At 38.2% G+C, this 17,853-nt stretch overlaps 1 protein-coding gene across 2 annotated transcripts; it reads left to right on the top strand.

Annotated features, from left to right (window-relative positions):
* The first annotated feature begins 275 nt into the window (after positions 1-275).
* On the top strand, positions 276-17,508 carry MED6 (mediator complex subunit 6). Of its 2 annotated transcripts, XM_069092075.1 has the most exons (8): positions 276-400; positions 6,037-6,196; positions 8,145-8,236; positions 10,128-10,210; positions 10,546-10,654; positions 12,662-12,777; positions 16,288-16,315; positions 17,102-17,508. In XM_069092075.1, the coding sequence occupies exons 1-8, from the start codon at positions 379-381 to the stop codon at positions 17,230-17,232; spliced, it is 741 nt and encodes a 246-aa protein (XP_068948176.1). In that variant the 5' UTR covers positions 276-378; the 3' UTR covers positions 17,233-17,508. The 2 variants fall into 2 exon arrangements, with proteins under 2 accessions (XP_068948176.1, XP_068948177.1); XM_069092076.1 differs by lacking the exons at positions 16,288-16,315; positions 17,102-17,508 and adding an exon at positions 12,882-12,920.
* Positions 17,509-17,853: the final 345 nt, after the last annotated feature.

Genomic DNA, 17,853 nt, shown 5'->3' with positions numbered 1-17,853 from the left:
TCTGGCCAGCCGCCTCCCCCTCCTTCCCCCACATATGGCCTTTTCTCCTTCCCAGCCTCTTTCCCTCCCTCCTCCCCTTCCTCTCTGGCCAGCCTCCCCCGTTCCCATCGGCCTTTTATTTTTCCCTGTCTCCGGGTCTCTCGCTTTCCCCGCTTCTTTCCTTTCCCTTTCTCCTTCTTCTCTTCTTCTCCCCTCCTTCTCACGGCCCCGCCTCTCCAACTTCTCCCTTCCCCCTTCCTCCCTTTCCTCTCTGGCCTGGCCCCGCCCCCTCCGCGCCCCCTCCGGCCTCTTCCGGCGCGGAGCGCCGTGGTTGATTTTTTTCCTCTGACGTTTTATTCCGCGCCGGAAGTGGGAGGAGGCCGCGGAGAGCCCGGCGCTATGGCGACGGTAGATATTCGAGGTAATCGTAGATTTTTTGCGTTGGTCGTCTCTGTGGTTTCAGTTGGGTTTTTCATTTTTACCCCTCTCATCTGCTTTCTTTTCTCGCATTTGTATTGTGTAGGGGACCTTTTTGGTTACAGGAAAGGCGGGGCTCGCCTCCCGTCCCCCTAAGCGGCTCGGGAACTGTCGGGAGCCTCTGGGGGACTAGAGCCAGAGGGGAAACTGAGGTGTTGACCTGCGGCATTGTCCAGTGGGTACCCCCCTGTCCCTTCTCGCCCCTCAGCTAGGCGGGTCAGCAAGCATTGATCCGGGGCCTCCTGTGTGCCTGGGGGAGCAGCTGGGACCCAAGTTCAAATACTGCCTCAGACACACTTAGCTGTGTGACCTCCTTCCGTCACCTAACCCTCAGTTTTCCCATCTGTAAGTTGAGCTGGAGAAAGAAATAGCTAACCACTCCAGTATCTTTGCCAAGAAAATCCGAGAATGGGTCACGGGGTATCGGACACGGCTTAAAACGACCAAACAACAGTGAATGTGCCTGGCACTGTGCCCAAAGAGAGGCAGCAAACAGCCTCTGCCCCCAAGGAGCTCACAGTTTAATGGGGGCGACAACATGCGAAGAACTGCGTGCCGACAAGATGATGTATTGCTAAGAGACAACTTGTTAGGGATCAAGAAATAGCCTTTTGAGGATGGTTGGGAAAGGGATTTATTTAGACCAGGGAGGTAGTATCATTTCGGGAATTATGACGACCCCTGCCGCTTTTCTTGATCTGACTTCAGCAGGTGCTCATGAGGATGGCTTTCTTTCTCTGTTGTAGATTGAATATTTATGGTGCTTCTCAACTCCACGTCAGAGATAGTTCACTCTTTTATCATCTGGGACCCTTATCCATGTCCTCTCATAAAAGGAGTCTGGGAGGAGGGGTACCCAGTGTCCTACAGGCTTTCCTCTGGATCTTTTAAAATTATGTGAGTGCTGGTTCAGCACTCTGGTTATCCCTCTGTTATCATTTCCTTCTACATTACTAGGCCACTTCATTCTCCTGTCTTCTATATCCTGGATGATATCCAGGTATCATGGGCAGATTATCATTGGCAATGTTCTGTACTCTGTTTATACACATTATGCATAATTCAGACCCACCAGAAATGAGGTATGTGCTTTGAAATATTTTTCAAGTGACTATGATGTATGTTATTCTCTCCATTCTCACCTTCCTTGTTACCAAAGGGGTATATATTGGCAAGATTGTTAACTACTTAGGGGTGTATTCTGTGTTTGTGGAACAAGTAGGATCTGTATCTGTTTATTTATCACCATTTTCTCTGCTCCTGCCGAGGTCTAGAACTGTAGAATTTTAGGAGAGGCTGGGTGATAAAGTCCTTAGAACACTGGATGTGCTATCAGGAAGACCTGTTTTCAACTCTTGCTTTTAACCTGTACCAGCTGTGACTGATTTTTATTCCCTTATAAAGGGGAATGCAAATATTATTTACCTGTATTACCAACATCCCAAGGTTGTTGTGAAAATCAGATGAGATAATTTGTGTAAACCTCTTTGCAAACTTTAAAATGCTATATAATTGTCAGCTATTTGTTAAATTATAGTATTCTCATAATCAGCAATTTTTTTCTGATCTTCTTACCTAAGCAAGTTTGAAGGGTCCATGTCCACTTTTTACCAAAAAGAAATATTTTAACTATTGAGATAATAGGATGATGCATCCACACACTTTTGAGTTGAGTTGCTTTCAGAGGCAATTTAATCCCATCCATAATCAGAAGAAATACCTATAATAACATGTTGAACAAGTCGTCGGTCTGTACTTGAATACTTCTGAGAGGGAAGACACTATTTCCCAAGGCTATTCATTGTTATTTTGGACAGCTCTAATTTTTAATTCATTTTTCCTTACCTCAAGCCTAAATTTGCCCTTTTGGAACTTCTGTCCTTTGCTCATGGTTTTGTCATCTTGGGCCACATAGAACAAATCTTATCTGCCATCTTCGCAGTTACCCACCCTCACAATGTAGGTGTTATGTTCAACTCCTCACTCTCTCATTCCATATTCAATCATTTTTCAGATCCTGCCATTTCTACCTTCATTTATCTCTCCCTTCTCTCTTTTCACACTGTCACTACCCTAGTGTAAGCCCTCATCATCTCATGCCTGAACTATTGCAATAGCCTACTGATGGGTCTACTTTCCTCAAGTCTTCATTCCATCCAGCTTCAATTTAGCTGTCACATTGACCCTCCTGAAGGACAAGTCTTGCCCCTCCTAACTTTACCTTATTATCCCCCCATATACTACATGATCCAATGACACTGGCCCATTTGCTGTTCCTTGCTGGTGTTTTCGCAGCTGCCGGAGTTATTAGTTGGGTGCCCTCTTAGAAGTCTCCTCCGGCTCTGGCACCTGGTTACACACCCCAGGACCTCCACCCTAGACAGAGATCCAGATCCAAGCAAGTTAAAACAAGAGCAATTACCCCTCAGATGGGTTGCTTGGTCCCCCTACAATCTGCAGACCAAGAGCTCTGAAGCAGCCATGCTGCGGCAGCTGCAGCACCTCAGCTGCTTCTTTCTCTGGGGGAAGAGGCCAGATCACACTCCTGGAACCCCTGTTCCCAAAGTCTGCACTGACCTCTCAGTTTGTCTTTGGCATTTATAGGTTGATAATTCTGGAAATCGTCACAGCTGCTAGTGATTCACTCTCCCAAAGTCCCTCCAGCCCTGACTGGTTGAGGGCTGCCCTGAGGCTAAAACCAAGGGCTCACTCGTGGGTGGGCACTGCTCCCAGCACACTGCAATGGACCCTTCCTGTCTGCTTGCCATGCTGCTTTCAGCAGGAGATTTGTTTCTCTCTGTCACTTCGTGGGTTCTGTAGCCCTAAAGTTTGTTTATAGAGTCATTTTTTATAGGTATTTAGGTGTTTATGGAGGGAGCACACGGAGTTTTCATGCTTCTATGCTGCCATCTTGGCTCTGTTCCCCCAGCCTCCTTTTAAAACTGGGAGATCCAAACAAACTCCAGATGTATAGAAGATAAGAAATGATCATCTTTTTCTTTCATCTAGAGCAGAGCTCTAGAAATTTGCTTTAATTCTAGGAGTCAGTCCAGGAATTTAGGAGCAAGGTAAATTTTCAGCTTTTAAAGGAACACAACAGAATGGTAGTGGAGGGGTTAATATGTTTGTTGCTGTTTATTTGCATTATTTGCAGACAGATTGGACAAAACTCTGTAGTGGAGTACCCCAGGGATGTGAGTTTGACCCAGTTCTTTTCCACATTCTTATTTGTGCCTTGGATGAAAGCATAGACGGCATTAAATTTGCAGATGGTATGAAGCTGAAAGGATTAGCTAATATTGATTGATTTGAAAAATGACCTAAATCTCATTTAATGAAATTTAATAGGGATAAATTTAAAGTTGGATTTTAAAAATCATGTTAAGTGTACAAGACAGGGATGGTATGGCAAGATGACTGTTCAGGTGAGAAAAACATGAGTATTTAATAAAATGCAAGCTTTATGTAAGTCAGCAAATGTGGTATATGACAACCAAAAGAAGCCCATATTGGGTTGCATAGAGACAATAGTGTTCACAGTAAGAGAGGTGATAGTTCTGTTTTTACCCTTTTCAGCTTAAGCTTGAGTTCAGTTATGGGCATCACATTGTTAGGAGGGATATTGACAAACTGGAGCGAGTCCAGAGGATGGTAATGAGGATGAAGGGAAAGAAAGGAGGCTGCAGACTGTGCCATGCAAGGATCAAAAGATCCCTGAAGAAAGTGAAACTGTTTAGCTTGGTGAAAAGAAGGGCCATCATGTAGAAGAGAGAGGACTATGGTTTTGTCTTATAGGGCAGTACCAGATTAGGAAAGCAGATTCTAATTTAATATAGGGTAAAACCCCAGCATGATGAAAGAGATGATAAAAAATGCGAATAGTTATATATTTTCATATTTTCTTATTGTGGTTTTAATATTAAGTGATCATACTATAAAAATTAGAATAGAAGCAGAATATACACCTCATAGCTATGAGTAGGAGATATTTTCTTAACTAAATGAAAGATAAGATAAAATAGATAACTTTGATTACATGAAACTGGAAAGTTAAATGCACAGACAGTAAAAAAGGTAAATAGTTGAATGAGGCGGGGGGGGGGGAAACCTTTCCATTGGATTTCTTTGAAAAGGGTTTGATATTCAAGCTATATAAACAATTAGAAATATATATAAAACCAGTAGCAATTCCTCAGTAGATAAATTAATAAAGGGTATAAAAAAAAACAGTTCTCAAAGGAATTGCAAAATGCCTGTCAGTTCAGGAAAGAATGTGCCAGATCACTAGCAAGAAAAGTGCAAATAAAAACTCTGACACTTCACCTTATATCCTTACAAAGTGGCAGAGATGACAAAAAATGACAATAGTCAATGTTGAAGGGGTTGTGACAAGCTAAGCACACTGATGCATTTTTGGTGGAGCTGTGAATTGGTATAATTATTTTGGAAAGCAATTTGAAATTACGCCTAGAACAATCTCCCTGCTCTGACTTCTAACCTCCCTGGCTTCCTTTAAGTCCCAACTAAAATCCCCCCTTTTACAGGAAGCCTTTCCCAACCCCTCTTAATTCCAGTACCTTCCCTTTGTTAATTTTTTCCTGTTTATCCTGTATATAGCTTGCTTTGTATATGTTTTTATGTTGTTTCCTTCATTAGTAAACTCCTTAAGGAGAGGGACTGTATTTTACTTCTTTTTGTAACCCCTGGGGTTAGCACAGTGCCTGGCAAATAATAGGTGTTAATGTTTATTGATTGATTGAATTATTGAAATAAAATGACTAAACTGTACATGCCCTTTTACCCAGAGATTCTATTACTGGGCTTCTACTCCAAGGAAGCCATTTATAAGAAGAAAAGTTCCTGTATACACCAAAATTTTTGTAGCAGTCCTTTTTGTGATATTAAAGATTTGGAAACAAAGTATGTGCCTGTCAATTCAGGAATAGCCAAATAGCAGTACATGAATATAGTGAGATATTACTGTGCTGTAAGACATGATGGATGTGATAAATACAGAGAAGCATGGAAAGCTCTGTGTGACCTGCCTGATGCTGAGTGAAGTGCACAAAGCTAAGGAAAAAGCGTGCATGATGATTACAGCAATATAAGTGGAAAGAATGAACATACACACATATCAAGAATGAATTTTGTAAAATTATAAAGAACAAGTATGGCTCAAAATAAATGTTATGAGAGGATGCTCCTAGCCAAATAATTTGTGGAGGTGGAAGGTCCACAGGTGATAAATAATATACATATACTTAGACTTTTCACTGTATTGGTCAGCTGTGCTGATTTTTTCCTCTTCTTTTTCTGTCTTTAAAAAATGTTATTTTTTATATGGGATGGCTCCCTTGAAGAGGAGGCCTGCTTGGGAGAAATGATGATCTTTAAAAGGACATCAGTAAAAAGTTATTTAAAAAAAAAAAAACAACACACCATATCCTTTTTTAAATTGTTCTATTCTGTATGACTTGATGGGAAGAGGAGAGAAGGCTGATTGTTATACATAATTTGCTATTGTTAAACATGTTTACTTCCTTTTCTCTTATTGTCCTTTTCTCTGTTTTTCTTCCTTAGACAACCTGTTGGGAATTTCATGGGTCGACAGTTCCTGGATCCCTATATTGAACAGTGGTAGTGTCTTGGATTATTTCTCTGAACGAAGTAACCCTTTTTATGATAGGACGTGTAATAACGAAGTGGTGAAAATGCAGAGGCTCACACTGGAGCATCTGAAGTAAGTTGTTGTAAGAACCCAGCATTGTTGCCGACCAGTAGGACTGCTCAGATCTGCTACGTCATAGCTGTAGCTCATGAATTACAAAACAGAGTCAGGAGGAATATGAGTCTGACCTCTTACACAGATAAATCACCATAAAAGAATTCCCAGTATATTCCCCTTTAGAGATGTGTCTTAACTGGTATGACAGTTTGATTTCATGAAAACATAACTTTAAAAGAAAACAATATAGGATGTAGTTAGTTCCAAGCAAACAGTACTAGAAATGGTACATTCAGGGCTAGGCGGCCAAAGCTTGGACGGTAAAACCTAGAATAGGAATGGAGATAAGAGTCTGTATCTGCCTGGAAACTCTTCTCTCATTGGAGTGAATAATGAAGCTCTTCCTGGCCTTCCTACCCACTGTTTTCTGATTGGCTGCTCACCACTCTCCCCTAGGCCAAGGCTGGAACTTTGGGAGGGGAGCATTAACTCTTGGGAAACTGGGATGGTGTGTTGTTTTGGGGCTTCATTATGTGGGGGTATGCCTATAAAATGAATTTGTTGCCATCAATTAAATGAGTTACTTCCTATCCTTACTTATAAATTGAGGTGATTGGACTATATCTCTAAGGTCCAGCTCTAAAGCCTATATTCTGGCACGGAACAGGTTTGGTTAATTTGATACAGGGAAGTGTTTTAACAATGGAATGAATATAGTTTACACCAGTTGTATCTTTGCTAGTTTGAGGTCTTAAGTATGCTCGTCCAAGTACTTAATATACAAGACAAGATTTCATTTTAACCTATAGAAAAAAGAGACAAGCAAGTTTTTTTAGATTTCTTTTTTGGGCAGTGGGATAGGATTAGGATGGGAAGTTAAACCTGTGATTTCATTGGTGTAAGAAACCCCCTTTACCAGCACAGATTGGTTACCAGCTCTGCACCTTATAGTCTTAGTTGCCAGGACCACTGAAAGGTAATATATAAAAAGGTAAAAGTAAATCACTTAGAACCTTTATCTGCTATGCCATGCTTCCTTTCATTAGTCAATCAGTAAACATTTATAAATGGTTTACTATATGTCAGGAGGTGGAGATAGAAATAAAATCTGCCAGGGAGCTTATCATTTTGTTATTGGTCCATAAAATTTTCCCAAGTCTTAAAAGATATAACATAATAATGTGTTGTTTCTTTCATTTGGCAGGTAAATAGGAGAGCTGTTCAAAAAGTACATTTATTTTGGTATTTTTTTAAAATATATTTTATAAGGTAAACAATTATAACTTGTAAGTAAACAACTTACTAGTAATTTTCAACATAATCCATCATAATCAAACATTTGTTGTGGTCTTTGGACGAACTTTTCATTTCCAAGTGAATAAAATGTAGGATCCTTAGTTTGTATTTGTTGATGTTGCACTGCTTACAGCATCTCTAATGCATTACTTTTCTGCCTAAAACTTTTGCACATCATTTTGCTATGCCTTTTTGATTGACACTGTTTTCTACATAAACTTCATTAAGGTGAAAACGAATTTCCATAGCAGAAACTTTTTTTCATTTTGAAGTCTTAGAATGGGGGCAGCTAGGTGGTGCAGTGAATAGAGCACCAGCCCTGGAGTCAGGAGGATCTGAGTACAAATCCAGCCTCAGGCACTTGACACACTTATTAGCCCTATGACTTTGGGCAAGTCACTTAACCCCAATTGCCCTCCAAAAAAGCAAAAAAAAAAAAAGTCTTAGGATGATTTCATCAGGAGATATCAGCTAGGACTCCAACCCTAGTTTTAACTGCTGGTCAACCAAGTCACAGAAGTGGTTTCCTTTATGTTAGCCTTTCATAGCTCAGAAATAATGTCCTACCATTAAAGTTACTGTACTCTACAGTACACTGATAACCTTATTAAATTAATTTTGAAACAGCTTTTATAGATTACTTGATTACCAGTGTTTTGTTTTTCAGTCAGATGGTTGGAGTAGAGTATATCCTTTTGCATGCTCAAGAGCCCATTCTTTTTATCATTCGGAAACAACAGCGGCAATCCTCTACACAAGGTAAGTTATGTATACTTCAGGCAATTTTTTCTTTTCAAAGACCCATGAGTTCCTTATCTTCTAACTTATAGGTTCTTTTTTAAAAAATTGTAATCACTCTTAGATTCCTGGGAAGTTCTATCAGTAATATTTTTTATTTTCCTATCCCATACATGTGCTTTTTTCAGCAAGAAGAGAGGTTGCCCTCTAGTGGCAAAATACTGACTGCAAGGAAAAAGTATTTGCTCACAAATTCACTTGGTGTTTATGTTGTGTGAAATATATATTTCTTATAGTGAGGGATGTTATTTTGTAGTATTGGTTTAGTTGATTAAAAAAAATTCAAAAATTAATGTCAGATTTTGTGTTCTCAGTTTAAGAACAAGCTCTAATAAACCTAAATAGTTAGTTTGTGATATTGAGAACTACCATATCTGCCAAATATTAGGAAAAAATCCTAATATTGCCTGTAAGGTATTAATTATTCTCCCTGGAATGGTTCAACATGATTTTAGTGTTGATTGGTTTTGAAAATGTCATCTTCCGTGTTTTAATGGTAGCTTTTGCAGGCCCTTTCATTATTAACATAAACATGGGAATTTGATGTCCCAGCCACTCTGAATATACTTGATTAGATTTTATATTTGCGTTTACTCCTCATTGTAATTTTGTAAAAATTAATTTTTGTTGATTTATTTTGTTGTTATATTATATACATTCTTAGTATTTCCCTCCCAGAAAACTACTGATTATAACAAAGACTTAAAAAGAGGGAGTTAAAACAGTTCAGCAAAACTACACAACCAAGTCTGCCATCATATGCAGTGGTCTATACCAGTGGTGTTAGATCTTTGCAAGTAACATATTGACTTAGAAAACCTCACATTAATATTCTGTAGGATGCATTTTTTTCATTTTGTTAAACATTTCATAATGACATTTTAAACTTGTTTGGATGGCATTCAGGAATTTTGCCGCCTCTGGTCCACACTCCTAATCCTGTACTTCTGCAAAGATGCAAGGCTGGCAATTTCTTATATTTTGCCTTTGGGATTAGGCTTGGTGGTTATAATTTCACAGCATTCAGTTTTGGTTGTCTTGTTATTCTCTTCATTTTCATTTTTGAAGTGATTGTGTACATTGTTTTTCTGGTTCTTCTTACTTTACTTTGCATATACGTGATGGAATACTATTGTGCTTTAAGGAATAATGAGATCAGATGCTCTCAGAAAAACATGGAAAGACTAATATGAACTGATGCAAAATGAAATGAGCAGAACCAGGAGAGTATTATACATAGTAACAGCAATATTTTATGATGATCTGCCATGAATCACTTAACTATTCTCAGCAATACAATAATCCAAGACAGTTCCATAGGACTTATGATGAAAGGTTCCCATCTCTAGAGAAAGAACTGGTGAGCCTGAATGCAGATCAGTGATAACTTTTTCTTTATCTTTCTTGTCTTTTTTTTAATCTGTTTTCTTTCACAGAATGATTTACATGGAAATGTCTTTTGCATGACTCCACATGTATAACCTATGTCAAATTGCTTGCCTTCCCAGTGGTGGGTAGGAGGAAAAAAAGAGAGAGTATTTGGAAGTCAAAATTCAGAAAAAAAAAAAAAGTTAAAATTGTTTTTACATGTAATTGGGAAAAAATTAAATGTTAAATAAGATTGTTTAAAAAGTACATTCTAGCTCCTCTAAGGGATGCTAGTCTGGGCATTTGATTCTTAATTTCCATCTATGTTATTGACTTGGGCAACTCCCCACATTTCATTTCTATCAAACAAACTATTTTAACTCTTCTAAAATTTTCTTTGTCTCGATTGATTAACACTGAAGTGTTTGTATTTATTTCTAATGTTACATATTTACTAAAATTGCAAAAAAAAAATTTGTTTCAGTCATTCCATTAGCTGATTATTATATCATCGCTGGAGTAATTTATCAGGCACCTGACTTGGGATCTGTCATAAACTCCAGAGTGGTAAGTGTCTTTTTGTAAGGGTTTGGGGTGGGGGGTGGTATGAATGGTCAGGAAAGGGAACCAATAAGTTGAACATTTTTTAAGTGTTAAATGAGGATTTTCCCTCTCCGACAGAGTTGTCTAAGAATATTTGCTTTTGAAATCCGAAGTCCATGTTGAGCAAGGATAGCTGTGTTCAGAGTTATTTCTAAACTTGTATACTAAAAACATAGCCAGATAGTTTTGTTGTTTCTGTGAACCACAGAAAATATTGTACTCACAAGAAAAGCATTATTTTTGGTTATTTATTCTTGAAATTTTTCACCCAGTTAAAAACTCAAAATTTCTTTTGCAAGCTCACAGCTGTGCATGGAATTCAGTCAGCTTTTGATGAAGCTATGTCATATTGTCGTTACCACCCTTCCAAAGGATACTGGTGGCACTTCAAAGATCAAGAAGAACAAGGTAAGAGCAAAGCTTTTTAAGGAGAGTTTGTGCAAATGCTGTGTCTTTGAGAATAATGGAGAATAAAGAATACTTTCTAATATGTCTTTCCACATTATGGAGAAGTGTTTACAGAATTAAAAAAAGTTATTGTAACTAATCCATGGGAATAGTGGTTTCTATCATTTCAAATGTAGTTTGATTCACTTTGTGAAATGAAATCTTAGACCTTCTGGAGACTTGAGCTTGTGCTTATTCGGTTCAAAGGCTGGGAATGAAAGGCAAAGTGGGGGGAGATCAGCTCTCAAGGAGTCAAGAGAAAAGCATACACACAGAGACAGATACACACACGAGACAAATAGGGGATCTACCCAGGAACATAATTTCTATCTGACATTTCCTTTTTCAGCCCAGAAAATATGTGGTGGGTGAAAGATGAAATGACTTAGAAAACAAAACTTTGATCTTCTGAGAATATCAATTTATTAAACAGTGCTTGCCAGTTGCCCAACAAACTGGGACCAGACTTCTTCAGCTTAGGGCTGGACTCTGAATACAGGAGGAGACAGACTTTTTTTTTTTAAATCAGTCGGGGTTAAGTAACTTGCTTAAGGTTACACGGCCAGTTATTTTTGTGTGGGTGCCGAGTATCTGAGGCCGGAACTGATCCCAGGTCTCTCAACACTGGGGCCAGCACTCTTACTCACAGACTTTTATAAACAATTAAATAAGGCCAGTTAATTACAAGGAAACCATACAACATTTGATAATCTTATTTCTAATTGGAGGGTAGATTAGGTACTTTCCAAGTTAGGAGAGGGAGAGCGAATTGATACAATTCCCTGAATTCAGGTGTCTCATTCCTCCCAAATGTCTGTAAATAGGCAACGGAACATGGAAACTATAGCTGAAAGATTGTCATAGAGCCAGTTTTCAGATGAGACAAATGGGTTACTTGAGATAAAGTGCAAAAACTCCTTGCATCAGTCTTTGGATTTGACTGGGTTTCTGGTTAGCATAACGTAGGCCATTGTTTAAGGGTTTCCAGGCAGCAGGAAGAGCTGGTCCAGTTTCCCAGCCATGCAGGGATAGGGTAAATAATCCAATAAGTTTTTCTTCCAGTTCCCAAATTGAATAAACTTTACTCACAAGACAAAATTTGAACTAGGCCCATAATTGAATAGAAATGGAACCAAGCTACCTCCAGAATTGATTCACAAGGTGGAATCAGATGTGGTTCACTCAGTTCTCACAATTAACCACTTGCTGTCCTAATCCTCTCAATTCCCTGATGGTATAAACCATATTAAGGACACTTTTCACTTTTGGATTCATCCACAGAAAAGTGTGTGTGTGTGTGTGTGTGTGTGTGTGTGTGTGTGTGTGTGTGTGTGTGTGTGTGAAAATGGACTCAAAATTATCATGAGTGCTTTTGTTCTTGTTAGCAGAGATTTAAAAAAAATGAGCCTACTTGCTCTTAAATTAGGAGAAAGGAATATAAAACTGTTATAAATTCAAGAAAAAAAAATTCAATTTCATGTTATGGCCAATTAAGGAGAGAAAGAAATGATGAAGAGTTTGGGTGGGGGATAGGGCAGGACTGAAGAGGAAAATCAAAAGAGAGTTTAAGGTGAAAGATGAACAATAGAGGGAAGGAAAGACCATTCTTTGATAGTTTCCTACTCTCCATCCCCAAATAATCCTTTTTGTCCCATCATCCAGGTCCATCTTTTTCAGTAGGTTATAGTTGGTATCATTGAGCACTTCACACTTACTTTGCACATTAGCAGTTACTTCACTAAGCTTTTGAATTGTGTTACAGATAATTGACATCTATTTCTGCCTTTCCATATAGACTGATTCAAATACTATTGCTATTAGAATTCTTTATTTTAAGAAGAAAGCTTAGAACTTTGTTTGGCATTAGATTGAGCAGCCACAAAATGGTATTTAGTTGATACATGATGAATGCAAGGTACTGTTTTCTTTTTGATTATGATGATGTATCTTGGCCTTTTTATGTTACAGATAAAGCCAAACCTAAAGCCAAGAGAAAAGAAGAACCAAGTTCTATTTTTCAGAGGCAGCGTGTAGATGCTTTACTCCTAGATCTACGACAGAAATTTCCACCCAAATTTGTTCAGGTATAACTTGTACTGATAGCTTTAAATATGAAATCTGCAAGACCTAAGCATCCATTGTGTTTGATTGGTGAGCTTATTTTTAAAAATATATTTTTGTTTCACAGGATTTGTTTAGAAGAAAGAACTGAAAACAATATATATAATGGATCCACAAAAGGGATCCTGAGTTGATGGGAAGATTGAAAGTTTTATGGAGGAAATGGCATTTCATATTCTCATGGAAATTTTGGAAGAGAGCATTCCAGGCATAGGTTATTTATAGGAAAATAGGAGGAGTCAGGAAATGGATGATTGTGTATTAGGAAAGGTGAGTAGGTTGTTAAAGCAACAGAGTCGACAGAGAGAGGAGTAAGGGTATAGGACTCTGGGGTGGGTCCCCTGTGGCCTTGTAGATCCTTGGATGTGGCTTTTTGACTGAGTCTTAAGTTTAACAGAACAAATCCTTTTATTGAGGGGATTTGTTCTGTGAAGTTTGGATTCAAAGGGCTGCACTTGGGGGACCTAGAGGGCCACAGGTTCCTCACTTTTGGAGATGGATATATAGTATAGATATATATTCCTTAAAGAGGAATAACGGAATTAATAAGAATTCTGTGTTCCACCCAAAAACATTTATGAATCCTATACATTGTACAGAGATACAGAGTCTCCGCCTTCAGAGAGCTTACAGTCTAACAGTGTGGAGCAAATGTACTAGATAAGTATATACAAATCTAATACCATGTAATTGGGTAAGGGCACTATTGGGTAAGGGACGATGTATGGCACTAACATGTGTGTGTGAGGAAGAGAGGTCAAGAAAGGTTTACAGAGACTTCATGTGTTCGTTCACCAGCCCAGTGACAGGAAGGCAGAGACAGCTTTTCATGAGAGATGAGAAGATATGGTTGGCCCAGAACTTTTCTTCACCTTTGTTTTTATACTCTGTGTCTTCAGGAATACAGTTATCAGAAGCCTCCTAGCTCTTCATTTTCTGCTGCAGCTTTGAGAGTTGTAGAGAGCTCTCCTCAAGAGCTGCTCCAGGTTGGAGTGGTATACCTGAGAACCATTCTAGCTTCTCAACAGTTCGATTCAAGAAACATTAAGTACCTACTATGTGCAAGGCACCTTGCTATGATTTAATAATGCAAAGATGAATGAGACATAATTTCTACCCTTATTTAAAACTACTTAGAAAATGAGTACACATGTGAGTTGCAGAATTCTATGAGATCTAGTGAGGGAAAGCTTACTTTACCTGGGGTAGGATCAGGGAAGACTAAGGAGAAGGTAGCATCAAAAAGGGAATATTTGCAACCAAGAGAGATGGGAGGTGCATCACAGGCACTAGAAGAATTGGAGCTAGAAAGGGGTAGCAAAGGGGAGGGAGATAGAACACAAAACAAGAGGGCAGGACAAATTAAGGGAGTAATGAGTAGTACAGTTTGATTGGAAGTAGTATGAGGTAAGTCTGAAAAGAAAAGATGAAATTAAATTATGGAGGGCCTTGAATGCCAAGCTAAAGACTTGGAACTTTTATTTGGTAGATGGAGATAGGGAACTGCATGAGCAGATTTGGGAAAGCATGAGTCATGTTCAAGGATCTAGGAATAATCCAGTTTGCCTGGAGTCTAGAGAACTTGGGGGCAAATAGTGTGAGATAAGTAGGTTGGTGTTCATATGTCAATGGAAATATCTGAATTTTATAAAATAATGTAGCCTTTCTACTGCCTCTTATATCTGTTCCCTCCTTTCCACTCTCACTATTTAGTTTAGACCCTAAGTAATTCTTTTTTGTTTTTTTAAAGCAATTGGGGTTAAGTAACTTGCTCAAGGTTACACAGCAGTTATTTCTGGGTGTGGTGCTGAGTATCTGAGCCCGGATTCGATCCCCAGGTTATGCCGACACTGGGGCCGGTGCTCTTACTCGCTGTGCTACCTGGCCACCCCCTAAGTAATTCTTTATCAGACTATTATACTGACCTCTTGTCTTTCACTCCTCCCATGCCCCTCTTACCCAACCTATCCTTCATACAGCTATTAGATTGATTTTTACCAGTGCACAAGTGTAATCAAGTTATTTCACAACCCAAACAATTTCAGTGGCTTCCTTATGCTTACCAAACAAAACTCAAACGCTTTAATCCGTTATCCAAGGTCCACTACCTTCTTGATGTTTTCCCTAAGCTCCACCCCTAAACTGCTAGCTATCTGTCTCTCTGTCATACACACATATATACATTTTTATTTCTAATTAATCTGATTAAATAATACTTTATGATCTTCATCTGCATATATTATATCCTAATTTGTTTTATGCTCACCTGTGTATTTTGTCTTCTACCGAGATCTTTGGGCCCAGGGACTGTGTCTTATTTATCTGTGTGCCTTCTTTATCATCTAGCATCATGTATTCTACATAGTACTTACTAAATATTTACTAAATGAGTGTGTCCACAGGTGATTGTAGATGAGAGTAGACTCTCATCTGCTTCATCACTTCTGATCAGGAATACCTTAAGAACCTTCTTGGTCTCCATTATTGCCTTCCACTTTATTTCCTCTACTGCTCTGAGTAAGACTGTTGTCAGTAGAATGAGACCTTTGTTAGGTATATTCAGGTTGGTTGGGATTATTTTTGGTGCAGTGAATTTAATATTTGAAAATTCTGCTCTAATTTACCTTTAGATTTTTTGTCAGATATGAAGGGATGGGAAATGAAGAAAAATGTATTCGAGGAAGATGAAATTTTTGCTTTTTAGGATGAGGCATTCCAGCAGTGTTGCATGAATTGATATCATTGAGACTGTTGTAGCTTATTTAGCTTTTGTTATAATTTTTTAAAGCTTTATAAAAGCAAAAAGAAAAAGAAAAAAATAGCACAGTGTAGTAGATAGAGTGTAGTAGACTGGACTGGGACCAGGATACCCGTGTTCAAATCCTTGCTTTGACTCTTTCTTACTCTGCGATTAGCTCATTTAGCCTCTTTGATGCTTTGTTTACTTATCTGTCAAATAAGGATAATAATATTTGTACTCTGCACCTCCTAGGATAGTTGTGAGAATCAGTCAGTTTATTAAGCGCCTGTTCTGAATCAGGCACTGTGCTAAACCCTGGGGATGCAAAAAGAGGCAAAAGATAGCCCCTGCCCTCAAGGAATTTAGAATCTGCCGGGAGGAACAACAGGCAAATAAATCGATAGAAACAATATATATGCAGGGTAAATGGGAAATAATGAACAAAGTGAAGGCACTAGAATCAAGAAGGGTTGGAAAGGACTTCCTGAATAAAGAAGAGGTCTGATCACCTTCTCTCTGTCTCTCTTTCTTTGTATACATACGTATGTATGCATACACACATATATGTGTTTGTATGTATTTTCCTTTTATGGTTCTGTTCGGTATTTCCTTCCTGGTCCAAAAAAAAAAAAAAAAACCCGAAACCCTTTCTTTAAAAAAAAAAAAGTCTGGGTAAATCTTAAAGTGCAATGTAAATGAATTATTAATAAGTTTCCTCTTTCTCTTGTTGCAGCAAAAGCCTGGAGAAAAGCCTGTCCCAGGTATGAACATCTTAAATTCTTAGCAAGTTGGAAATAAAAATAATAGCTTGTTTAGGGCAAAAATTACCTCACTCATTAATAGATTTTTTTTATGGTAGAAGTGGCAGACTGTAGGCTATATGAATAGAGTGAACTAGTTACTTTGTCTTCCTAGACTTACTGCATTTTATTGTTTCCTACCTCTAAGGCCTTCTAAATTGTCAAGAAAGTGACACTGAAAAAAAAAAAAAGAAAGTGACACTGAAGCATTTCAAACAGTTCTTTCATGATAGAGGTATTGGTGCCTGCAAAGTGAATTAATGGGATATTTTGTGTATGAGATTTTTATTTGTACATGTGTATGTACACACACACAAGCACATAATACGTATATAAAAATGCATTTTATATGTAATGCATTATATATGTAACAATATAATGCATATATATGCATTTTGAAAGTGTTCTATTTTTTCATTGAACTCTATAGGACTCATTGAAAGATCTGAGTGAAAAAATAGAACTTGAAGTCAGAGAAAAAAACGATACATCTTTTGTCTTTAAAGGACAGTTGGTCTCAGAAGAACATTGAAAGAATTTTTTTGTTCTGACTGTGTCACAGTTAGCTTTAGATCATAAGTGCTAAAAAGGAGGGCAGGATCTCAGTATTTTGGGAATTTAAATGGACCTTAAAATGTCACCTCTCCCCCACACCCCCCCCCAAAAGAATTGTATTATTTGTGATTGATATTTTTAGAAGAAATTAAAAAAAAATTTTACCTCATAACATGGTGTTTTTGTTATTAGTGGATCAGACCAAGAAGGAGCCAGAACCTATACCTGAAACAATAAAAACAGAGGAAAAAGAGACCCCCAAAAATGTCCAGCAGACAACTAGCACTAAATGCCCCCCTGAGAAACGAATGAGACTACAATGAATGTTGAGTTGTTGTTTCCCCAGCACCAAAGAGAAACAAAATTCTCCTCCAGATGACATCAGACTTCTGCAGCAAAGATTTTATGACATTACAGAATTTAAAATCCTTTGTTACAGCTTTCTCTTTTTTATAAGAAGGTCTGGTTCTCTAGAAAAGGATTTATTTCATCTCCCTTCTTTGTATGTTAGATTTTTTTTCATTAATCTTTTATATGCTTCCTCACATCAGTTTTATGTGTATATATGTGTTTATCAAATAAAATAACTTTATAGAATATTGGATTTAGTATGTTTTTTGTTTTTTTGCCTTGTTCCTTCACTAGTAAATTATGGTGGTACTCTCTGTGTCTGTGTCTTTATCTAGATAGCTCTCACTACACCTGTCATGGTATATCACCTGGTAGCTTTTGTACTTGGCAACCTTAAAACTCTGTAAATGTCATTATGACTATTACTCTAAATCCCACCACAGGCTCCATATGACCACATTAAGCGTATTAGGCGGCAGAGTATATTTTCAAATCAGGCAGGGTTCTCAGATTCACTTAAGCCTACCAAGGGGCCAAAGGGCAAGGAAGATCTTCAGATTTCCATTATCATTACATTGGGATCCAAGATCTTT

This window comes from Petaurus breviceps, unplaced genomic scaffold, assembly GCF_028583685.1.
Source record: "Petaurus breviceps papuanus isolate PSGF00001 unplaced genomic scaffold, PetGlider_PUasm1.0 189, whole genome shotgun sequence".
In the NCBI taxonomy this organism is placed as follows: Eukaryota; Metazoa; Chordata; class Mammalia; order Diprotodontia; family Petauridae; genus Petaurus; species Petaurus breviceps.
Note: the sequence above shows the minus strand (reverse complement) of the source record. Positions and strands in the feature narration are given on the sequence as shown.